General features: G+C 37.6%; 1 protein-coding gene across 1 annotated transcript in view; it reads left to right on the plus strand.

Moving 5' to 3' along the window:
• Positions 1–583: 583 nt before the first annotated feature.
• LOC108366669 (uncharacterized) overlaps positions 584–26975 on the plus strand; it is a gene marked incomplete at its 3' end in the record, with an annotated part of 44474 nt that continues 18082 nt past the window's right edge. The window contains exons 1-2 of the mRNA XM_017621129.1: positions 584–628; positions 5033–6582. Coding sequence (XP_017476618.1) covers positions 5829–6582 — 754 coding nt within the window. The remainder of the gene's footprint in view (positions 629–5032; positions 6583–26975) is intronic.

The raw sequence follows: 26975 nt of genomic DNA on the forward strand, positions 1-26975 counted from the left end.
TAAACAGGAATTATGAGTCTTGTCGCGTACTGGCCGCCACAAAGTTTTCTTTTGTTTTTCTTTTTGCCCTATCTTTATTTCCTTTCACTCCAACCGATAGGAGCAAACCTTACCGGCAACTAGTTGTATTAAGTAAAGCTCAGCTTAAAGAGAAAGGCAGCTGACTAACGGTGATATGCTAGTACATTGGGGAAAAGTCTCCATTAAGGGTGTTTGTGCCAAAACGATACCGATCAATTGTAAAGTAAAAAGATGTGATAGGATTAATATTAATTATATTTTAAACGACGGTAAAGCGGTCGACGGTTAACCGCAGTCAAAACTAAAACTCACGCAGGCATATGAAATAGCTCATAACTGCGGCGGCAGCGGTTTTACCACCGACTTTTTTCGGTTGATTTAAATTTATTTCTATTTTTTTTACCACCCAGCGGAGACTGCACAATGTTGATTGAGTGTTGATTGTAGTAATTTTTATTATTTCTATTCGCAAAAATTATGTCGATTTTCGGAAAAAAGGCGTTAAAATCCAAAAAAAAAGTACGGAAGCGCCCTCTGGCGGCCCTCAATAGAAAAAATTAATGCCGGAAATGGGTTTGTCGACCCCAAAAATAAAGCGTTTCAACAGGTGAGTCACTTTTTGGAAAAAAAAACTAGATAGAAAAAATCGCTGGCTCGAAAATCATTATAGACCTATGATTTCTTTGGCAAAAATGCTTGAAATGACCCAAATAACCATAATAGCGATGTGCCGTTGATGCAGAAAATTTGACCCACCCTAATATGCATATATACTATACATATAAGTACATATACATTTCTACATAAATACATATTTAGGTTTGCATATTTTTGGCAAGCTTTTTATTTGCACAAGCACATACATATGTATACAGTATGTAAATACATTAGTGTGGTCCACAATAAGTACCGTCAGAATGCTCTCAACACCAGGTTTGTTCTATTCTGAAAAAAGTTATATCCCTGTTTTCCTATTTTGAAATCAAAAAATTGTTACGCACAAAGCGCTCACAGTTTTACATATACATAGTATTTTATATGGGAAAGAAGCAATTTTTCGTAAAAATTATATGAATTCTTGAAACCAAGTTTTTCGTTCGTAAAACTTTAATTCTCTTCAAGAGACTATCAATAATAATTTCGAATGCTTTGTTTAACAGGTTTTTAATATTAACAATTTTTAGAGACCACAAAAAAAAAACAACAAATGAAATTGGAGGCAAAATAGTTAAAGAATTGGGTACTATTACTGGAAGTCTCCCGAAAGAAACATCGTTCTCCGATCGAAAAATGGTGATTTTCAATAACACCCTACCATTTCTACGAAACGTGGTTTTATCCCCATATAAAATATATTGAAAATTTGGGCGACCTGTAGACGTCTTTTGTTTCGGAAAAAACAGGGGAGTGCTTTTTCGATTTAGAACAATCCTAGGGGATGAGCGCATTAAAATTCGACCTTAATTTTTCCGCGTGCATTTCTGGACTACCCTAATATACATATTTTTTATTTGCCTCCTGCGAGCTCTTGGCTTAGTAAATATTTCTATTCAAGCGCCCTTTCGTCCGTACGCCGTTTTTTGTTTTTTTGAAGTTGTTGTTTTCTTCTTTCATATGTTTTGCATACATTTTGTGTTGCCAAATAAAATGGTACATATACATACATACAATCTGGCAACATTTTATGTTGCAATATTTGCATTCGCTTTTTTTGATTCTTATTTTTGTTTTTTACTTATTTCGGTTCTATTTTATATATTTTTTTGTTTAGTTTTCGTTCCATTGGGTTTGCTTCTTTTAGCGTTTGTGTGTTTTCCGCTTTGGCGCTTTTAAATTTTTCGTTTGTATTTTATTTTGGCGAATTTTATTTGTAATACAACTTTATGAGTGCAATTGAAATTGGTGATGATAATTAGTTCACTAAATTGTAAATGGTTTTTAGGCTAGGCGACACAAACTTCAGTTCCGAACTTCATTTCCCTGGCCGATTGGTCATCTGGTAGTCCAGAAATCAATCTTTGGACTATAAATTATGAGCCTTCTTGGAGGCCATGGCTTCCACTACTCGACATCACAGTATTGAGTTTTTGGGGAAAATTTTCCATTGCAACGGCGCGTACTGCAATCGATGAATGGCCAAGCTAACTTCGCCATTGTTAGAAGGCAAATGGATACCATTTTGATTATGTGGTTACGACGATACAATGCTTGACAAGTTCAGCTTTACAAATAGATTTAAAACTTGTCTAAGTGACACAAATAACCAAATATGATAACCTGGTAAACTGATGGCCAATGACCGAAGAGGGTACCGAGATAGGTGCAGTTTGACCGAAGTTGAGAAACTTGGAACTTACGGGAAATTATATGTCCTTTTTCCAGGTTGAAACGTATGCTATAGAAATCTGGTCGGACTTTAATATCAAGTGAAACTACCGTAATCATAACACCGCAATCTTAACCAAAGGGCTACTTAGGTGCTCAATTGTCATCAGAAAACATCTAAATCTTAATACTCCTGGTCTGGCCAGTCCAGTCTGGGTTCTTCTGATTCCGGTACATGTTGGTATTGAAGGAAACGAGATAGCCGATAAACTTGCGAAGAAAGTAGGATCAATCTCTTTCATCGGCCCAGGGCCCTTCTGAGGCCTATGACAATGGACACTATCTGTCGTGGCGCAGCTGGAGGATGAAGGAGATCCCTACTGGGACAATGTGTGCACCAGGTTTAGAGCATTTCAAAGTACTTTTACGAACTTTAAGAATGAATAAGCTTCATTCAAGAATTATTACAGGACAGGCTAAACTATCACCGGATGAAACTGAGAATTTACTAGCAGGAGCGATGCAGATTTTGCAGGGCGGATCGAAACGCTTGAACTCGACCTGCACTGATGCACAAACGCAAAAGAGACTTGGGTGATTATTTAATAACTGAGGGCGTAGTGGGATCCAGAGATTTATGCTCAAAACTAAAGATTCTGGTTTTTAATTCATATTATTAAATATGTAGAACAGTGTCTGTAAGGCGACCATTGTAGCTGAGTAGGTAAAGCTGTAACCTTCCCTTCAGTAGGTCTGCGCGAACTAGTTTTTTCATTTTGTATTTTTAACTTTTTTTATATAGATTCATTGAAAAGATAAACACTAAAAATTAAAGGTTTTATCCTCGAAGAAAACCATAGAGATATCTTATTACTATTGCTATATTTTAGCAGGTGTTTTTCAATCTGTGTGTTCTTAAACTTTTCCACTGCCTTTTGTTTTGCCCAGGTTTTAAAACGGGGTATTTATTCGGATAGTTTAACAAAAATAAATTACTTATTATTTTAAACGAGCAATTCTTATAATTATGCATATGCATATTACAGTGACTTACATAAATGTTGACGTAGATTTTTTTTTTTTAATATTCACAACGTTTTTCAAATAAAATTTTTTGTATTATTCTATAAAAATATTGTCCAAAATTTAACCAAAACCATATACATAAAACAGAGTTTCAAACTTTGTACAAAATTTTAGAAAAATTCAACAAATTTTCACCAAAATGTCGAGGTTTTTTAATCTAAGCCTTTGCAACATTTTTGGTGCATATGAAGTTTTATTGCCCATAAAAGTTTAGTCTTATGAGGTTTAAGTTTCAACCGGCTAAACTTGCGTTTTTTTTTTAATTTTTTGTGGTGACGGCTTTTGCGGTTTTTTTTTTTTATATAAAAGTGCAATTTATGAAAACTGGTATTAATGTCTTTCATTTTGCTCCGAACGGTCTTCCACATTTTATTTCATAAGAAGCTCATGCTTGGAAGAAAGTGTTCTAAAGACTCAGATTAAAAATTTGACGTCATAAATTTTGGCTAAAGCTTGGACAATAGTTTTATAGAAAAATAACAAAAAATAAATTAAATTGAAAAACGTTGTAAGTATTAAAAAAAAATCAACACGTGAACGTTTATGTAAGTCACATTATATATGTACATATATACATTTATACATATCCACAGGTTTGTCGTAAACAGCACTAAAAATTTTGATAAAATTTTGCATTGCGTAATGTTTTGCATTTTGAAGTTATCTAGAAAGGTGTTATCGCCGAAAATATTCGTATATGGTTGCCACTTGTTCGAAATTAGTTGCCAAATATATAAAACACCATAATGTGGGTATCAAATGGAAAGTATTTTGAAAATTTCCAATTCAGAAATATTTTTTAATAGGGTTGCCACCTATTTTCCATCATATATTTATTAAATTTTTTCTTTAGAATATTAAGGTGATTTGTTTATATAGTAAGTGCTGCGCTTTAAGATATTAATGTAAGGTTGCCACTAATTTTCGATTCTAGAAAATTAACGTAAACTAACTGAATATGGATATCAAATGAACTTGAGTTGAGACCATTAATCTAGAAATATTTCCATTGAGCGTTGCCACGTTTTTTAATATCAATTTATAATAATTTTTGTAAATATGTATATGTGTATACGCAGTGCATATACCTTCAAAATATGTACTCTTTAACATGTTGTAATTCTTAATAGGGTTGCCACCTAATTTTTTATGTGATATTCACACCATTTTTTGTTTCTTTACTTCTATCTCTTAACAGTATTGCAACCTTTCTTAATTAATTGTGAAAACGACAGACAATATACCAGGCTTGATAAAAAAAATTTCCTATTTTAGTTACTTATAATCATTTGGTTTTCGAAAGGCATTATCTCGGATTTGCACATATATATTTAGTATGTATGTATGTATGTACATGTAGTCGTAAGTGCATATATACATACATATGTATGCAATTGCAACCTTACTTTTTATGCATTATTTCCATTACATTTATATTTCAATTTATTGCTTTTTTTTTTAGCCGTGATCAGTTAAAAGGCATTCGAAACTTTGACCAAATTTTAACATTCTTATATTCCAGCACTTCATTCAATTTCATGCTATCCACAGGAATTTGCAAAAAATACTAAGTTTTTTTTTCTCTATTCTTCATTTGCAGATTAACGCAGCAGAGAGTTTTTGAAAACTTCGATAGGCGAGCCGAAACTTGGTACACAAAAGCAACGTCGGAAACATCACTGAAGCTTCTAAAACTTTAGACAAACTGCCAATAAAGCGAAAGTTTCTTCTTTCGCGCAAAAGCAACCAGCGAACTGAATCATCCCATAACCCAATTTGGTCAGCGTACATCAATTGTGAAACACTTTGTTGCAATTTTAGGGTAGTGAGAAAAAAAAACGAGTTTGCCAAAATGGGATAAATAACATTTGAAGTAATTAAAATTTAGTTGCAAACGTAAAATGAGCGAAAGCTTCCAAAAAAGCGATGAAACTTTACAGATGCAGAAGTAACGGCAAATACATATACAAGTGATCGATAAGAAAGAAACAAAGGGGGGCGTTATTTAATAAGTTGGCGAAAAAGTGGGCGGCGCGCCTTCAGTGGGGCAAAATAAATCGAAGAGCGCACGAAAGTCGTGGAAGTGGCACAGTGCAATGAAATAATTAATTTAATACACTTAGAATTGCAGTTTCAACTTAAGAAACGAGAAAATCGTATTTAGCCAAAAAAAAAGCAAAAAGAAAAAATAATATACAGCAATCAAACTGAATGAGTTGCAACAAAATAAAGTAAAAAGCAAAAAAAAAAAGATATAAAGTAGATAAGAAGTGAAGTGTAGAAAAGTTCGCGTGACAACATTTCATTCGGCGGCAAATTGAGACTCCGCGCAGCGCTAACTACGACCGCTGGCGGAGCGGGGCTCACCCGGTCTGGTGTATGAAAAAAATAAGAAAATGACGTACACAACTCAAATAGAAGTGAATTGTTTAAAATCAGAAAAATCAGAAAAATCACAACAACAACAAGAACAACGCAAGCAAGTCGAACAATTTGAAATATTCAACAGCAGCAGGAGCAGCAGCTGCAGTGAAAAATTCGACAAAGCGAAAAACTGTGAATTGGTGTTGATGCAACGTGCAGCACGCGCAACTTCCACGCAGAACCAGCAGCAGCACCAGCACCAGCCCCTGCAGCAGCAGCAGGAGCAACAACGGGAATTGCGAACAACTGCAGCGCATTGCCGTGTTGCAGCCACACGCACCGCAGATTTGCCAGAAACACAGCAAAAACGACACAACTATACCACCTCCAACATGATTGAGAGTAGCATCTTGCAACTCGCACCACTTGATGAAGTGGCAGCAAAAAAGAAAATAGTCACTGGCATCATGCCACACTGCACCAACACAAGCTTCGTCCAGTTGCGTGAGCTGCAGCAGGTGCAGCATAACCGCCAGCAGCTTAATTCCACCGACCACAACAAGTCGTTGAGTGAAAGTTACGATGGCAACAGCAGCAGCTGTAGCAGCATCACGTCACTACTACGCATCGGCAGCAGCAGCAGCAGCAGCAGCTGCATAAACAACAACACAAGTAGACAGCAGCGACAACAGCAAAGTTCTTGGCGATGCGGACGTTCCATCGTTGGCTACTACACGCAGCTCTTCAGCGTTCTGCTTCTTATGATGGCGGAGCATTTTCCAAACGGTGAGTAAAGTTTGGCATACATACATACATACTTATGTGTATGAAGAAATTGTTTTTTTTTTAATTTTGCTATTTCGAAGACTATGTAGTTGTGGGGATTTTGGTTGAAAATTCCATGACAGGAAATTGGAAATGCATGCAGGCAAGCAATTTTCATGGAATATTTACAATTTGGAAATGAATTTAACGATAAAGCAACACAGCACCAAATCAAGTCTTACTTTCTACTCTTCAAATTTGTGGAAAAAGAGGTTCACATGTCTGTTTGTAATATTCTTTAGAGTGTGCTTTCGTTATAGTGACATTAAACAAAAAAAACAAAAAATAATAACAAAATCTGCATAAGGATGATTTTAAGTCTACATATCGACGCCTCCAAACCAAGTCTGACTAATTAAGGTATGGTTTCGAGGTGTCGTTATGTACTTATGTATGTATGCTGTTATATAACATAGTCGTCAAAATGTGGAGCGTGTCTAAATAAAGGCCTTTAGGGAGGGATTTTTCAATTAGTCCTTCTCTTTGCAAGCTTTATTAGAAGATCTTCCAATAGCGCTGCCATTCGTAGGCGTAGCGTAGACGTGAAGGTCAGTTTTCAAGGAAACCAAAGTCAAATAAAAGAAAAAAGAAAGTAAGTGTGCCTGTGCCACACTGGAGAAGTGAAAGTTGCGTTANTCACAGCACTTGTGCTTAAATCAACGGTTACTGGTATCTGAACACGTCGGTTAATCGTTCAACTTCATCAACCAATGGTAGAAGGTTTTGCCATTAGTTTACGATGATAGAACGATTTGGAGATGCATTCGATTATAAGTAGGCGGTCATTTAAGCACAAGAGGTACGAGGTGACTTATGCCACTTTCAAAATAAACGGCTCAACCAAAAATAACTAAATCCATAAAAAAATATCGATAACAACTTCGATAAAAATATCGATTATTATATCGATGAATCCCGAGAATACCTAAAATGCCGAAATTGTTTCCAGGTGGAGTCTCTTTGTCTCTATTTATATCCTTTTCTCTATAATTACCTTTATTTGAATCTTTCTTCCTCTATCTTCATTTTTATTTTTATCGGTATCTTCATCTTCATCCTCATGTTTTTCTTAATATTTATCTTTGTTTTTACCTTTATGAGTATCATTTTCTTCATCTACATATTCATGGGCGTAGCCAGGTAGGGGCAGGGGGTGCTCGAGCCCCCCTAACTTTCAAATTTTCCTTATATATAAATAAAATAGTACGCTGAAATGCCAGCTTAATAGGGTCGAGCTCCACAGATCCGAAATAAGGACTGCCATAACATTTCACATTCAAATTTGTTATGTTCGTTTAAATTCAAGAAAATATTAAAAAAAGCGAATAAATAAAAATTAAGATAATACTGTAAAATCAATCCATTCATTCAAGTCATATTTGACGAAAGTTATCGGCAATGCTCTTTCGATTCCCTTCTCCAAATATTCAAATCCTCACATTTTCCGGCAATTCCTTGACATCAGACATCCCTCCCCTTCCCCCTTCTCTGCTAGAAAGTTTTAATAAATGTTTGCCTGTCAACCAAACCCTCAACCAGTCAAAGAGTAACAAATCGATTTCCATTAAAATTAATATTGCAATTCCTTCAATTGCATAATGCACCACCCTAAACTACCCCACCCCACCCGACCGCCCTCTCTAAACAGTAAAATAATGCGCTGCCTTGCTCAGTCGCTTGCTTGCTACCGATTGATTGTCTTTTGCCAGCGGCGAGACGTTCATTTACAGTTTGTCAACTGTGAGTGACCGCGAGAGCGGATAATAGTCGAAATTATATTGTGGTTTAGCAAAAGAACGGAATGGGGTGGGTGGGGGGGTACCATAAATACGAATTTCAATTCGTGAAATCTATATACATACATACATATGTATGCATATGCTTCCCAGCGTTGTTTGACGTTCGTTGTTGCAGCAGAAAATTTCAGACAGAAGCAAGTTGTGCGACATTGGCGGTGCAAGAAAGCTCCGAGAAAAGTCTGTTGCTGCCGGCAATTCCCAAGTTACTTATTTGCGGTTCATTATTCAGTGCAGCAATGTTTGATTGCAGATGAGGGAGCTGTAGACGAATCTCCGCTGCTCCCGCTCCCAACTTCTTCATAATGCTGCAGGCAAGCACTGGCAGACAATGAAATTGTTTGGTAAAGCAAAAAAAAAAAAGATCTGTCGTTGGCGAAGCTTTCAAGGAGATAGTTGCTGCTTACTAAGTACTATTTATTGGATACCGGGATTGTAGTTGCGGATACTCGATTACAGTGTCCAGACAAGGGTAGGAATTGCCGGCATGTCAGCCAGCGTGACCGCAAGCAATCAGCCATCCGCCAACCAACCAGCTCGTTAGATGCATAGCAGCCAAGACGCCGAGTTGATTGCAGCCAAAATGGTTGCGGGTGTTTGTTAATATTGTTGTAACGCGTTCGATTTAAGCAACCATCTTTGCGGATGGCACGTCCATGTTCCTTTTATCTTTTCTGTCGTGCTGCGCGTAGTCGCAAAATATTTCGTTAAATTGCGTCTACATTTGAATATTCATCTCTTATGTCGAAAGTAGGAGAGCATAAAAAGGTTGGAGCATACGCAAAGCCTCAAGCGCAAAAATCGCTAGTACTCAACTAAGGAAACGACGAATATATTTCTTGCCTCGTTTTTTTTTTCACTTTAGCCAAGACAGTGCACGACTTACATATTGCCTCAGTATTGCATTTTTCTCTTTGGCGCTTTGACGTTTGCGGCTCGTTTTAAATTCATTGGCATGCAGAGTTTTTTGTAGCGCATACGAATGCTAATAACTGCCAACGCGCAGACATTCGAATACAGAAAATTTCGTTTTAATTAATATGAATTCGCATATTTTTTGCTGCAACTTTGGTGGGGCGCACCAGCAGCTTCCAGTTGATTTTCCGTATAAATGTCAGAAAAGTTCGCGCTCAAAGGCTGAGCTGCGCTGAATTGAGCGCCAAGCAGTTGCTGACTTTTTGTGATTGACCATCTTGAAGGAAGGCTGGCGCATGGCGTTCTCGTTGTGCCTTGCGACAGTCGTACAACTACCAGCTGCCAGCTTCTGTGACTTCATTATACCGCTCGCGTCGCATTAAGGGTCCTTAAAAAACTTGATGCTCTGCCCAACTTTCACTTCATCCTCAACTTTATATTCAACTCAGTCTCCGCCTCCGTCTCCGTCTCGACTTTAGATCTCAGATCTCGTCTCTTACCTCAGATCTCGTCTCTNTCCGCCTCCGTCTCCGTCTCGACTTTAGATCTCAGATCTCGTCTCTTACCCCTCACACTCACATTGGCGGCTGTACTCCGCAGCTATCTGGCTGTTATAAATTCTCACAGCCGCAACATGATTGGAGCTGGGCGATGCCAGCTGCTAGTCGGCTGTAGTTTCCCAACAGCTTAGCACTGAAGTGACCGCGTAAAAAATAAAAAGCAATTAGTAAAATTAATTGCTCAAGTTTCGCTTTGAAATATTCAAAGTGCCGGATTAATTTACTGCAGCGTCGCATGGAAAGGGCAAAAAGGCAAGGCATGAATGGATAGGCGACGACGAACGCGGACGACGAACGCGGCCGACAATGCGGATGTGGCGTTTTGTGGTTTCGTTGGCGCGTTTGATGCGAGAAATGTATATTTATAGATATTCTGAGCTTAAGTGCGACACTTTCTTTTATAAAAAACTTCTATAAAAGCATTCTTAAGAATTGTACTGCACTTTATGTGAAGTGAAAAGCGTGGCTATGGAGAAAGATTATGGTTAGTTCTAAGATTAATTGGGAGGATGGGTGATAAGTTTTCGGGTGCTGCTGATAGCTTATTTTACATTGAAAAATTATATACAACAGCATCGCTAGCAGTTGAATTTATTTATGTAATTTTTTCTTTAATTTGCTAATCTGTAGGCGACGTTTGAGGAAAAATGTAAATTGTTTTCTTTAATCTAGAATAATTTAGTGTTTATGGGGTTGCTGCCGCTCAAGGAATTTTATTGTTACATAGAGAACACACTTAACTGTAAAAAATGTGGAAAGTATGCTTAGAAAAACAATGAAAATATAATCGACGTGGTTGCATCAGAGCGAGAGGGGTGTTAGCTGAGTAGGCTTGAGTGGGCATGTGGATGGGTAGGTCCGGTTCGAGTATGGATAGGCAGGGATGCAGACGGCTGGAGTATTCAGACCGCAACTGGGCCATACTATCGCAGGTCTCACGTGGCGACTGTATATCGATGTTTTCTATAGGTGAAAATTGGTCTGCTAGTAAGGTATTCTTGGGGTGATAGATCATCTGTACGTCGTTGGGTCCAGTAGTTGCACTGTAGAGGTCTGGACCGCGTAGTTACATTCTTCTCATGCAAGGGCCTATTTGGGTGTCTGCGTCTATAGCACTTCTCTACAAACTGCGTACAGGATGAATTTGGGCATCGATGTGCAGATGGCGTTTAGGCGAAATCAGATGACAACCTGCCCGGAGTGCGGCGTTTCAACAAGTCTGTGGCTTTGTCAATTGCGTCCATGAAGCCCCCGGCGGCCAAACAGGTGCAACATAATTGAATGGTGCCAGCAACGCGTATCTTTGTCCTTGCGCCAGGTGCTGGGTTATACACCGTCAAAATTGGTGTGAATACCTAGTTGAAGACCGACCTCCTTCGTCCAGGTGGTTAAGAGGTACCGGGCCGTAAAGAAGCGGTAAAGTTTGAAGAGGTAGCCGTTTACCTGCCAACAGAGGTCATCAATTCCATTTACGAACGCCGATATCGAACAGATGTCAGCGTATGAGATCAGGAAATCAATATTTTTTTAATAGGAAAACTCTCTTCAGGAGAATTCAAAGAATAATACCTAATTGTTGTGCGAATTACAGAACAATTCAGCTTGATTATTTTGATGAAAAATATCACCCAAGCGTATGGAAACTACATAGTTGCGTTGGATTCTAGGTAATCTAGAAATCTCAAAACCTGCAACTGTTCGGTCGAACCATTTCGCAATGTAGTATATTTCAAAACGTAATAGCTCCTTAGCGACCTTGTAGGACATTCGAGGTTTAAAAGATGAACGCCATTAGAATACCGCTCTAGTAGAACTGCCGCACGTTGCATTACTAAAGTTTAGAAGATGTATTTATACAAAATACGTACTTGTATTTACGTAAGTTGGCATAAGAAAAATTTGTTCTCATTTGTGCGAAAAAATCCACGCTCTTCCTTTGGAGTATTACCATATTTTAGGTTCTATTACTAGTGGATTTTTAATTATTTGCTGACATCACACAAGCATACCACCGCTACCCAATCAAAACGTTTTTGTGGCCTCTTCAAGTTCACTGTCGCACTTTCCAACAAATTTATGCCCCAAAATTGTGCAAATTTCGCATTTTGTTTTCAAAGTTTATGCAACAATTCCATGTTGGCCCATATTTTCAGTGACATAACGTTTTAAACCACTGCTGAGTAAATATTTGCACTCTTTACCTTCTTTCGACGACTTCGAAGAGATTTAATGCGACACGCTTGTACGAACATATGTACGTACATACATAAATAGTGCACTTTTTTTCTTCAAAAAAAAAAAAAAACAAAAAATGCGCCAGCGGTGCAACCTGGCACTGTGAGCGTTTGTGTACATAAATCAAAGCTCATATTGCCTGCGCGCACTTACGACTTCTTGAGATGTCAGTAAAAGTTTTCGATGCGCAGACAACAACAGATGCAAAGTGGCGCAAAGCAAGAAGGCACCCCTAACCCCAACTCGCCTAGGGAGGTCGAAGTAAAAGAAGGCAGCACAACTTGAGCCGGAGTTTGTTGCAATGAACGTAGCTTTACACAAGCGGTTGGATAGCATATACATATGTATAAGATAAGTATGTCGAAGTAGCATACATACATACATACATAAGCAGAATAGCGTATAAGTAAGAGTGTACGCGATGAGGCCACTGTCACTGTCGAACGTCGGGAAAATATGTACTTTGTAGTCAAAACCGAAACCAGTCAGTCGGAAAAATTGTTTGTAGTTCCACTGGTAGAAAACCACTAGTAGTTCATTAACTGGTATTTCAACAACTTTTGGTAAGCCGATCAGCAACATCTGTATTCGATTTGTCAAAACCATCTGTCTTCAATTCGACGCTTAAAGACTACTTAATTTGCGTGGAGCGAAGATGATCGATTATGGTACTGAGATCGTTAGTTGGAGGCCATTTCGACACGTTCAAGGTGAAATAGTACTTTTTAAAAAATTAACGAAGTTGGGATAGGAACCGCGGATTTATTGAATGGCACGCCGGAGCTATAGCATGTCGGCCATTGCAACTGTTTTAGCAGCGCCCTAGCAAAATAATAGTAACTATTTAGGAGTGCCAGCTTCTGTCGAAATTCGACGTTTTTCTAGGTTTTTTTTTTTAAGGACTTTGGAGAGGCTTTCTAAATTAGCACATCGTTTAACTTATAAAATTACTTAGCGGAAAATCTTCTGCTTTGGAACAAAGACATGGCTAAAATGTTTTATATCTTTGAAGGTCCTTGGAGAACTTCCGCAGAACTTGGAGTTGACCCGATACATTCCAGTTTCGCGATAAATTTCGATAATGTGATACATTTCGAGAATTTACTAAATTTCAAAAACGCTAAAATCTGATAATTTAACAAAATTCGATAACTGGACTAATTTCGATAATTATCGTTAAATTGCTATAACTGTGCATTTAGAGGGCTGTATTAATTTCAATAGCTCATAAATGTTTCTATCTCGATATAAATTGATAACTCGATAAAATTTGTATATCTCTATAAATTTCGATAGCTCGGTTAAATTTGATAGCTCAAAATTTTTCCAAAGCTATCGAAAAATTTCCACAATCCATTACACTCTGGTAACACTGTAGAATTCGATAAGCAGTGATAATTGGATCAACTAATAAAACTTTGAAATTTCAATAGCTCAATACCGTTAACTGTTATGAAAGCTAGTAGTATTTCTGCTGGTTGGTGCTGATGCGTACGCTGACACTCGCTCCCATATTAAAAATACATAAAAATACAATAACTAGTAGATTTGCCTGCTGGGTGCCATAAGTACATACATATACATGTATGTATGTATATACCCTCCATTTTCTTTGCAATATTGGAAATTCCACCGCTTCTTCACTATCTACATGACACACAAAGCAAACAAGAAAAATATCGGATTTTTTTTTTTGCATTCTTGCACCAAAGAAACTATTTTACATACCACAAGCTTGCAATGCTGACGGGGGCGTATAACCCTTTGATTGTCTGTTTTGCGTGCGTATGTGTGACATTCCTTTTTTTTGCACTGTGTGTAGGTATATTGCTCGGAATGCACGCGTGGCAGCGTATGGGCGTTGTGGGTGTTTAATCGCCAAAATGCCAGGCGAAGCAAATTCGCGCATTTGTTTGCTTATCTCAAGTGAATTGCTCTTTACTAAACGCCAACTCCCAACTCCCAACTCCCAACCTTGAGGCAAAGCGACCTTTTCTTGTGACACTTGAAGTGAGCGGCAGTGGCAGTCAGCGTCGTTGATTTGACTTTATTGTTGCTATATTTGTGCTATATACATATGTATAAATGTGTATGTATGTATTTATGTATTACACACTATGGTGTTGCTGATCTCAGCTCGTAGGCTGCGTTTGTCGTGTCACTTGAAAGCTCAAGTTCAGTTCAAGTGTACTTAACAAGCACACATCATTCTAATTTTGTAGTGTCGGTTTACACGCATGCAAGAGAATCCGTGTTGCCAGCATTTTTTTTTTTGAACAGTCACTAGAGGAGCATCAGAAAATCCCGAATTTTCTCTGTGCAATCAGCATTTTTCCCTATCCTATAAGATAGGTCGTATCAGCTGCTACGGTCTCCGATTTTACGTCACATTCAATAGCAAACCACCAGATATGTTTCCTGTGAAGCCATCTTATAGAACCATCTGCATTTCGGAGGCAATATCAAGAGGTACATCACAATTTGCAGGGCTATTGGATTATTAAAATTGTTAGTTGAATCGACAACGATTTTTAAATCTTTCGAAACAAAATCCATATATCTAGCTTGATTTCCAAACATGCGGCAACACTGGTGTGAATGTTTGAGGTTGCCGTTGATATGTCGCTAAACTAATCGCTGAGTTGCTGAAAGTGGCAGTTGTGGCAACAAAATGAAAAACTTGCAGCCAGCTGAAATCAGAACCGCAAAAAAGAAACAGTTCGTGGGTTCTGTAAGAATAGGAATTGCGAAGTGAACTGCAAACAAAAATAACACTTTTTTTTCTATATCCCTTATGGGAATATAAGTTTGGATTTTGCTTTCGTGTTTCAGTTTTTATACTTTAACCAGTACGCTTTTATCCCCCGCATCTTTGCTTTCAATTGCGTTACTTTTACTCTCTATTTCTCCATGGATTATCGACAAAATCATCAGCTGCTTCAACATCAGCAGTCATTCGTTCATCAGCCATTTGCCACACGCCATTTACTTGGATTTGCGCACTTTCATTAGTGCCCATAATTATCCGGCGCTGCTATTTTATTTCGCGTGACGTCTGTACATACATATCCACCCATCTACTTACCCGGTCACTGCGGCTGTCAGTAATATGTTTTTTTCTTCGTTTCTCCCGCAAATTCGCATTTTTACACACTTCTCATATTTCCACTTTTTTTTACGGCCTGGCGCTACTCAGGCAGCAAAATGTTTACTACAGTCAAATTAGAAAAATCGGAAAATTTCCTGCAAGCGATCCTAGGAGAGTGGAGTGGACAAATCCAATGTCTGCTTTAGATGTGATACCGAACTTGATGCTTATAGATCTTGAATTAGAGAAAAGCTTTGAAATTTTTTCGGGGTTACAGTATGGAGATGTACGCTGGGCAAAAATACGTCCAACAGTAAAATAAAAAGGATGCCTATCACCGGGGCCTTTCTCTACACAGCAAACAAAAACTGCTTTTTTTTGTCGGAACTTTATGCGACAAACTTCAGTCTAGCTGAAATGGTACTAGGCAAAAACCTTACCTGCCAGCTTTGATAAAAAGTTTTCGTCGGGAGCGAGAGTTGCAGTGTCAAAAGCTTGACTCTAGAAACATTTCAATTTTTAGCGATGGCTTTAAGCTAAATAGTAAAGTCGGCAGCAACCCCATGTTTAGGCGCCTAAATGCATGCTATGTACTGCTGAGAGGGCAAACATTTCCTTCATGCACTTCTCAACTGCCATGTAATAAAACTTTCTTAAGTTATAATTTGATGGCAGTTCAAAGGATGCTCGGCATAGTCTGATGCATCCTCCGGATACTGCTACTGAAGCCTTATGCGCCATGGTTGTAGCCAGTTGATTACCATTGGCACCAGTGCCTACCTACAACTTTTTGGTCCAATAATAATTTTTTTTTTTTTGGTTTTATACGTACGTGCAAAGATACTTGTCTCCCCTCTTACTGAGGGAATTACTACTTCTAAGCACTATTATGCATACATCAGACTACTGTGGTGTCTTCCAAGCTAAATAATAAAAATATATATATACAGAAAGCGGCCCTCCTGTAATAGAATACTCCATCAGCGTCCACTCTGAAAACCAGGCTTCGATTTAATATCTACAGCGCCAAAATATATACCTCTTCGAAGGTAGCAATTGAAGGATGGTTCTAAACGATTTGCCTATAATTAAATGTGAAGAGCAGACCCACGATTACCCGGCTCCATATCAGGGTTTCCTGGCCATAGTGGTATCGAAGAAAACAAAATAGTGGTTGATATGGCCAGAGCACTGCTTGAACAAATAAATGTGCGACTTTGCCGACTGGGCACTCGCTTTTGCTCATTTGCCAGGTATTGAGGAAGTTAGCGTAAGCGACAGTGAGCCAGGCAGCTGATAGCGCTGGCTGGTGGTTTATTTATTGGAAAATTCGATTTCCACTCTGGTTGCGTTCTGTGGTTTGCGTCACTTCAACTAACAGCCACGAGTGTGGCGGCAACACGTCGCGAATGTTTGTTGATTACTATAATCATATGCCAGTCAGATAAATTGACAGATAGATCGACAGATCGACAGACACATTGTGTAAAAACAAAGTGAGTTACATAAATAAATAATTTATACGTATGCACAATATTTTGCGTTTATGTAAATACGTATTCCTCTGTGTGAATGTACTCGAATAATTGCAGGCGTGTAAATAAATTACTATGATTGCTGATTGCGTGCTAACGACAACAAATTTTCATTTAAAATGCACTTCTGCATTTCATATCTACTTTGTGAGTGTGTAACATTTTAACACTTCAATGTAACTCGCATAGATTCATAGCGGTAGTTATGGAAATATTTATTTTAGCAAAGTTTTCGCACGCAAGCGAATTAATAACTGCGTGTAATTAAACTGAGATAGAGTTGTGATAGTAATTAGAACACTTTATTAACATTAGTGCTACACAGGGATGGAGTTGAATTGGAGGAAGTTAAGAGCAGCACTAAGTATGTCTTTACTGCGATGCTAGTTAGTATTATCGAATTTAATTAAATACAAATTCTCAAACAGGTAGAAACCGTCTCAAAAATATTTTCGACAAAAAAAGTTTCTTCTTTTAGTTAGAAACCCGTGTGGTAATATTTAATTTATCTTATCAACCAAATTAAATTAAAATTTTCAAACAGGTGGCAACCTTCAACAAAAATACTTGCAGCTGTAAGCCATCTTAAACCTCTCTCTTTTGACAGACATACTGTAATATTTATTTTATCTTATCAATTCACTGAAGCTTAAATTATTAAACAGATGGCAACCCTCTAAGAATTATTTTTTTTTATATTTTCAGTTAGAAAACTGCATTCAACTCCATGTATTAGTTTTTGAGTGATGCTCGTGCAAGCATACAGAATTGCTCGCTTAGGAGCGTAATGGGAGATCTCTTCCTAGGACATACAATGTTAAAGGGAGTATACAAAATTACATGCTTATACACAGAAGCATAGGGAGCAATGGGTAGTATTCATATACTCCCCAGGGAGTACTCACCGAGCAATCGTACGATGCTCCCAAGTTCTACTGGGGGGTGGGGGGGCTTTGATTAAGTAAATATGTAGTGGTGATTCTCATTTTTCAACTTTTACTGCTTTAATACTATAATGTTCAGATAAGGCCACGTGCAGTAAGGCAGACAATGTCGCAGGCAGAGATGTAGACGTTACTATTTATTCATAAGATAATGTGTCACCATTGCCTTTGCTCTGACTTACCAATTGTAGAAACTTACTAATGAATGCAAAACTAACACTGGTCGCATCTTTGTGCTGATGGAGTGAGCTCAAACTCAAGAGTTTGTACTGAAAATCGCGTTGAAGCTTAAGCGCACTTTTCATGCATGATACCCAATATTCACATATATCTAAGGGAATATACCCTTATTTCCAACAGACATATTCAACCCTTTTCGTTTGTCTGCATACTTATGTATTTACATAACTCAGGCGAATGCTCAACATCAACGTTTACTCCGGTCGAAAAATAAACGTTTATGTTTAGTAACTTATTGAGACGGTATAAGGAAAACAAATTATCGCTCACTAGAATATTGTATGTGGATGGTACTAGTTTTATTTATCGGGGTAAATATTGAGTTATTAGGCCATAGTAGGCTAGGAGGTACCAGAGGTCGGCAGGATCGATAAAAGACGCAATGTACTGAAAAATACCTCGACGTCGATATGTCTATCACATTTTTTGAAATGAGTGAGTATATGAAAAATTTGGAAGAAATTTAGATTTCGGCTGCCCAAGGACGTACATTTTTATGACCCCAAATCATTGCAACTTAAGCGTTCAAACTAGAGGTGATAATTGCAAACATTTTATCAAACGACTAGATACATCATCTTTTTACCTGAAGGCGACATGCAGAAATTACTTATAAATATTTCTGTCAGTATTGCTAAATATTCCTTAAGAAAACTACGAAAATCTTGAAGCAAGGAAGAAGAAAGGAAAAATGATCGTTCGAAATCCATTTGCCAAGAAAATCTTAGCCAGATATCAAAGCTTGGTCTTGCCAATCTCAAAAGACTTAAACGTCGATTTTTTGGTACGATTTAGGTAAACGGAACCTGTCAATCGGCATCTACATCGATCGGTAAGTAATGCCCTTAATACCTTTAACCAGCCAGGCTTTAATTATCAGTAAATGTATTGTCATCTGAGAAAGAAAGAGTTTTCCTGCTAATTCCCCACCGACCTGTATCACCAAGGTCTGCTGTGTGTTGGCAGTTAATTCTAAATGGAAAAAGTGTAATTTATTGGTGAATTTGAGTTTGCATGCTCGTACTGATTTATTTCAAGCCTAGACTGGATTAAACACAGATACAACAAAAGAAAATGAAGTGCCTACACTTACATGGCTTTTGTATAAACTTTACAGCAACGCACATCATACGCTCCCAACAGCAACGATGAGTGCAAAATAATGAAAAGGAAAAGTTTGTAGCAAATTTTTGTACATTATAGGTACAAGTTATTGTGCAACACCCAGCGGCTGTTGCTAATATCTGTAAAAACATGTGTTTACATATGCTTCATAAAAAAAAAAATTTCTCAAGGAGCAGTTTAAAGAGTAAAAGCCGAAATCAACTCAAATGCTAGACAGTGTTACACATGTACATACTTAAAAATTTAGCTACGTTTGTACATTGCAAAAACCCTGCAAAAATATGAGATTGGGTAAATTTCATAGAGTGAATTAGTAACTGACACGTGTAGACTGAGATTTTCATTACATAAAAAATGTTGGTTTTCGGCCAGGCTCCATGAAACCGAATAAAAGTAAGGAAACAAATGACACTCTCATCTCGGTTTGTACATACATACTTATGTACGTGTGTGTATACATATTATGGTTGCAAACTTCTTATGACTAAATATTTTGATTAAATAACTAAATCTGTTGAATACTTGTTCGTATATATTTAGTAGAAAGTTTTCAAAACGTAAATGAAAAATAAATAAATCTAAAAAACTTTTCAAAATACCACCACGCATTTATAAATGAGCCAAAATGTAGAAAATAATATTTCTCAGTTGCATAGAATTTATTTTGATAACTTTTGATTTTGAAATTTTAGCAAAAGTCAGTATAAATAATTTACGAAAGTGAAAACGTAAAACGCTGAGCACTTACAGCAATACAAAGCATTAGATTTAATTGACAATAGTCAAACTACATAGCATAAAGCTAAAATTTCTCAGCGCAACTACAAAATTTGAGATCGATTTTAGGCGATCGTTATTCATATATCTACCCTCATATATTTCTTTTCATATCAATTCAAAGTCTATTACACGCGCCCCACGCTTTTCCTTTTCAATCTCATAAATTGTTTAGAATGACTTGATAAAATTTCAAAATCAGAAGTTATCAAAACGAATTCTATCCGACTGAGAAACATAATTTTTTACTTTTTAGTCCATTTATAAAAGCGTGCTATATTAACTTTTTTTTTATGTTATTTATTTTCTACTTTTTAGTCTTCTGTGTATAAAATTTTGCAACAGATATTAGAATTATTCAACGTTATTAATAGATTGGTGCTTACACTCCTCTGATTTGTGCCGTGCGCCTTGATGTTGTCGCACAAAGGAGAGAGACCGACAGTTTTACGCCGACTCTGAAGGGCGATTGTATTTTTGTAAGAAGCTGTTTTTCATGGCAGAAACTCACTCGGACTAGTACCAAACTGCGTTCCAACTGCTTCCCGACTGGCTGCATTTATTTAAAGAAATGGCGTGTGGTCCATTTCCGCTGTAGCGCATGTAATGCATATTTTTAGGCGCAATATTTAACTACTTCCGGCGAGGAAACATCTACCCCTAGTGTTTAATTGTTGATATGTTATTTACCTAGACCAATCCTCAATGTTTTCATGACAGCTTTCTATCCAAGATCTGTCTTAAGTACTTTACCCTCTCGGAGAGTTCAGGCGGACACCTCCGAACGAAGGAAGAGCCATTTCGAGCATTTTATAGTTTTTAGTAAGCAAGACCAGTTTCGCCCCGAAGCCGCAGTTAGAAGCCCACTTATGTATGTACCAAGTTTAGGTAACCTTGAGTCAGATTAAAAAATTGATTCAAAAATGTTCCTCTGACCTTAAGTGCTACACAATTTGCATATGCGATAGATAGCCCATTTTGCCTGGTCCCACTGGAAGGTTATCTACAACCACGGTGCAGAGCATGCAAGGGAGGAAACCACCTTGCAGAGTGCCCTTATTGATCTTTTGCCAAGTGCAGACGCTACCCAACGCCATTGCGACAGTTCTGCTGCGGAGTAGCTACGCTAACAATGAGCCTTATAAGGTTGGTTTCAACTCTCAGAATTTAGGGAATTTCTGAATATTAAATAAATTTTAGACCGAACTAATAATGCACTAATACAACAAGCACTTAAATTTTGTTAGCGAGATTTTCCGGGTAACAAATTTCGCACTACCACACAGACCAGACAAAAAACTATTGCAAACACACATACATGTTGTGCAGAAGTAAAGCTTACAGCTGTCAAATAGACGAAAATCCATAAAAGCATGAAATTTTGTCGAATGAAGGATTTAGAAAGTATTGCGTTTTTTTTTTTTTTTTGGTTTTAGTAGCCACTTCAACTGCAGGGTCATTGAATGACCACAACTGTGCAGCATCTGCCGGCACAAAAGGAACAATAGAATGACCAGCGTGTGTGTGTGTATATCGGGTTGAAATCTTTTGAGCTGCAAATGCTATGACAACTCACCAACGAGAAAGTATTTTGCTTAATCCGTGCTGGGGCAAAACAAAGCAGTGAGTTCCAAATGGCCATCCATTGTTCGCCTTTTTGGGAAACCTTTGTACGTATCTATGTATGTATGGCAGCAGCGCTGCTTCAATAATTTTCTTTAATCAAGATTTTAGTCTATTTTCTAATTGGTTTTTCCTAGAAATGTCTGAATTTAAACTATCTACATACACAAGTATATTTGTAGAGCAGATGTGCATATATCTGCAGTGTATTTGGTATTGTTATGACTTAGTTGGCCTTTCTTTGCGCTTTAAATTGCCTATGGTACCAAACACTGCACTTTAGGGTAAAATTCGGGGGAAAAAGGGAAATACCATGATTTTGTAGGGGATATAACAAAATTTCTCACGCACAAGAATAATTCAACCCATATTATATAGACACCTCAGAAAACTTTGCAACAACGCCCTATTTCAAAACTTGGTTGAAGAATTCTGGGGTAGGGCGTTCTTCTATTCGCGATTCCACCGAAATATAATTTTTTGATCGAATATTCGCTATCGATAACAAATTTGGAATTTGTCGAACCATGGTTAAATCTTTCCTTTTCCTTGAGCTAAAACCTCTATGGTTTTGTAAACCAACAAAGTTACTGAGCAATCACTTCGAAAACATTTTGGTTTCTCATTTTTTAAAGTTCCAACTGCCATTTCTTCTGATATACAGAATATAAAAAATCGGTTTGAATATTACTTTGCGACAGAGTCGGCTTGAATATAATCAATACGACAGTCCGAATAAAAATTACATTAATTCATCGCAAAACTAGCAAAAAACATAGGGTTTCGCGTCTTTTGCAAATTTTAAAGAAATAATTTTTGCAATAAAGTTATATGCTTATTTATTTGTCAATATTTCATATTTCTCTCGTAGCACAAAACTGAATAACAAAATTGAAGTCAAGTTTAGCTTAAATAATTTTGTTATGATGGAGAAAAATTGGATGGGTAGGACTTTGGGGTTAAACCTTATCCAAGCTCATCTTGAGAGTACTTAGTAAACTTTTTTTAAAGCCACATCCTATACTCCTATCTTTCCGTTTGCTGTATCCTTCATTGCTTAACTTGTTTTGTCAAAGCTCCATTTTTCACACACACGCACACACACTCACACATACATACATATGTACGTACACACCGGAAGCCAACAAATACGACTGACCGCATCAGAGTAGTGACATATTTAAATTAACCACCGACTGCACCTCAGCCCACGGCAGCCCATCGTCACATATTGATGTTGTGCGTTTACTTCCTTCCCATGGTGTTTCAGTACTTTCATTTGTGTTAACGTTAACCTGCTCGGTGTAATCTGTGGTAGCCCTGCAAAAAATGCGACTAGTCCGGATGACTCCGGGAACAACCGCGAAGGAACTTGCGACTAATACCACTATTGATTGATTTATATGGAATGAACTATTCGCTTTTGTGCGAGCATGTCCTATGAAGAGACTAATTGTTCCCCTTTATATCTGTACGGGGAAAATAGGCGATTCGTCATTTAAAAAAATAAAAATGAAAATTTGAGCCGGCTGAGGTTCAAACCTGGGTTCTCGGTTTTGTTAAGCGAATACTCTCTCTGCGTGCCAACGCCGCACATGAAATTTCATTGGCTAAGTGCGTACATGTCATTAAATCGTTAATAGTACCCGTTAGAGATGAGTCGGCGGGGACTAGTTGATCTCCAATTATACCCATAAGGGATGAGTCGGGCACTAATTGATCTCCAATAATACCGTATGGAACTAGTTCCGACTAATTAATACTCAGTTGTACCCGTGTGGGAGTAATCTCGGAATACTCACTTTAGAGATTAGTCCTACAATTTTTTGCAGGGAAGCTACAACGTACATACATACAATTATTCAATATATACTGTCATATCTGCCAGCACAAGGTGAGTTACACAGATAGCAGCAACTCCATACGTAAGTTTGACTGTTTTTTTTTCTATAGACGCCGTCCCCCGCACATGTTTTCCCACACACTTGTTTCGCCGGCTTCTGCACAAAGCATCAAATAAATTGTATACATCACGGCGTTTACTCATTTATCATGTAACTTTTGGTGGTTTATTGGGGTTTGTTGCTTCGCTTTATCAGCTTGCGCTACCTGCTAGCCGCCCACCCGCACTCTCTTTGCAATGCGTTATGTGTTGTCAAGTTTAATTTAAAATTAAAATGTGTTGACATTGGCACAGCCCTGCAGTAAAATTTAGAGGCAGTCTGGCAAAGCGCTAGTTCCGTATTTCAGAACTATCTCTGAACTGGTGCAAAACGACTGCAGAGCGGGACAGTTGAAACTTGCTGTGTAAGTATACAAATTCTCACTTCACTAATGCGAGTGGGCGAAAATTGCCACCGTCAATTACATAGACGTGACAAACTGGACAGTTGAAAGCATTGCTTGGCCCAAGCAGCTTGGGTATTGAGCTAGAACTAGTACTGTCGGCAAAAGGTGTAGTTCTACGGTAGTTCTGAGCTAGTCAGATTTTCTGCAGGGAGGCACTGAGTGTTGAGCGTCAGCTCTCATTTTTACGTGTGTGTGTGTGCGTGCTTACGCTGCGCTTATTTGCGTATGGGTTTCCGTAGCGCATTCCCGGCGATGCTTAACAAATTTAAGTAGATCGTTGGCATTGAAGCAGTTGCAGCTGATGCTTAAGTGAAATTCCCCACTCTTTCTTTATTTTTATCGCAGGTTTTTTCAGCAGTTATATAGACTGTCGTCTTGTCTGAGTGGTTGGGGTGCTTTCTATCATTCCGTAGGAACTGGGTTCGATCTCTGGTCCAAGCAACATCTAAATTAGAAAGTTTTTTCTTTTCTAACAGCGTTTATGCATCGTCAGACAACGGTGAAACTCCGAGTGTATTTCTGTCTTGAAAAATCCTCTTATTAAAAACCATTCAACGTGCGGTGGCCGCATAAATTGTAGTTACCTCCATCTGGGTAACGACATCAAGACGCATACCATAAATTGGAGAAGAAGTTTGGCCAACCACTTAGCAAAAGTGTAAGCGGCAAAATATTATTATTATGTATTATTGTACAACTTCACAGCTCCATTGTTTTTTTGCCATTGGCATAGCTTCCATACCTCTTGGCTGGCCGTCTTTTACTTACACACTACGTACATAAACTCTTTTGTTCAGGTGGCAAATACCACAGCTGGCCGGCCGCGAGCGAAACGATTGTGCAGAACAAGCAAACATCTAAATGTTTTGCAGCTTATCTTTCGACAGGATAACGAAAAACGAAAGAATGCAGAGAGCAAAGAAAAAGAAAGGCGAATCATGATGAGTTTTGTACATGGAAAACCCACAACATGCGGCATTAGTAGTTAGCTGCTTTCTTCCACTGAAAATGTATGCCAAGATGAACATGACGCTAGATAACTCTATATAACTCCTTCCGTTCATTCGTCCTGCGTCCTTGACATGACAAGCGGATTAACTTATCCTTTACAATAGCGCTGCAAGGTATGCTGAACGTCATTTAGTTACTGTAGGTGAGCGGGTGAAAACCGCTCAACTGTTCATCAGCTCATTCTTAACAATCCAAGAGAATTCGCCGTGCATACATACATACACAAACACATAAATTCACGAATTATGTGGCTTGGCGCTTGCAAATGTATACATATAGTCCAAAACTATGATGCTGCCCATCCTGATGCTCACAAGTATGTAGTCGTATAAATCAAATCGTTTGATGCCTTTCGCCCCGACATCAAACTGCTGGCTACCTGTTGGAAAAAAAACCTGTAGCGAGATAGAGCGCAAAATAGTAGTTGCGGTTTGACACAGGTGTTACTGCCAGGAAATATGCATAAATTTAAGGATTTTCTACTTACTCGCCGTTTGTTATGGTTTTACTCTTCTTAGTGGAGTATTAAAAACATTTTCTTTCATTCTAATTTGGATTTATTTGACGACTGTGTGGTTTGAGGTGAAAAGTATATCAGATTTTCAAAAAAAAAAAAAAAACAGTTGTAAACATCTGTAATAGTTAATATCGCCTTCGTTTTGCGCTGTAAAAGTTACACACTTCAAAATTGTTATTTTTTTGATTGTGATTATTTATAAAACTTAAAATGACATTATTAAAATAACAAGTAATTTTTAAGCAAAAAACTAAAACCGTCTTCAATTCTCATATAAAAATTTGGGAGTACCGTTAATTTTTTCATGATCGTATTTAAACCAGATTCCGACGCAAATTATCGAAATCGGTTGACGTGGTCCAAATTTATGCGGTAACATACATAAAAAAAAAAAAAAAATATTCCGACGAATTGTTAACCTCCTCCTTTTTTTGAAGTCGGTTAAAAATAAATAAATAAGTGGCAAGAGCTCGTGAAATTCGTTATCAAAATGGTCCAAATTTTTATTTTTTTTTCAAGGAAAATTACATTAATAAAAGCACATGCTTCCGGAGATTCGCCCATAGGTATCCTTGTATCTATTAAGTGCAAAGATGTAAATCCCTTGATAACACTGGATCACTAATTTTTCTTTTTTTTTTGTTCACCCGATGCCACTTTTCAATTCCTATGTAGAATTGATTCCGAAAATTAAGTTAATCAAGTTTCTATGGATAAGCTTTCGAGAAACTTGCAACTTACCCTTATTGGCAGCCACAAAATATTTTTGCTGTGAATCAGTGTAACATGATTCCTGGAATTATGCAACCATAAACTTGTCCGTGACTTTAGCGTTTAAAATTGCGAATTATGAAATTATTGACTGATCTTAATTTTAGAAAAAAAAAACTTAAATCAGAACTTTTCTCATTTAAATTTGAATCATAATCGCAGTGCAACAACAAATATACAACATACGTACATACTACTGGTTATATCTGTGTATCTATCTATGTACGTAAGTATTTGCATCGAATGCTCGCTATGGAGTCAGCCAGCTTTATCAACCATAATGGTCTTATCTCCTTTGTTGCGGATTATTCTGCTCAACACAATTCGCTTTAATCGTATTAAAATAGTGCAATACAGAGCCAAACAGATATACATACATATACACACATAGTTGCAAGCAACGCGAGCAACACAAAGAAGCCATCAAAGTTGAAAGTATGGATTGAATAAAAATTCCCAAAGAAGAAAATTAAATTTACTTAAAAACGGACAATAAATCGCACACTTCATGAATAAATACATTCACAGATAATCACTTTGTGAGTAAATTTTTTTTTACTTTTTTATTATATTTTCACTATACACATACATATGTACCTACATATATACATTGAATGTATTTGCATACAATTATTGCAAAACGCCTTCAAGGCCCGCAGTTTAGTCAAAATACAACAACACAGTGATGTCTGCCGCTGCCGTTGTTGGGCAGCAGCAGAAAGTTTGCTTAAGTTAGTGTAAACGTAAGAAAAGTATGTATTCTAGCAAATAGCGACCACGGCAATCAGCGTCAGCCAGCTGCCATTAAAGTTTATCAGCGCCGGGATTAGAAGTTGCGCACTTTGCGGCCAAGCTTGGCTAATTTAAG

This window comes from Rhagoletis zephyria, unplaced genomic scaffold (genome assembly GCF_001687245.7).
Source record: "Rhagoletis zephyria isolate East Lansing unplaced genomic scaffold, Rhagoletis_zephyria_1.1 Rzeph_scaffold_02367, whole genome shotgun sequence".
Classification (NCBI taxonomy): domain Eukaryota; kingdom Metazoa; phylum Arthropoda; class Insecta; order Diptera; family Tephritidae; genus Rhagoletis; species Rhagoletis zephyria.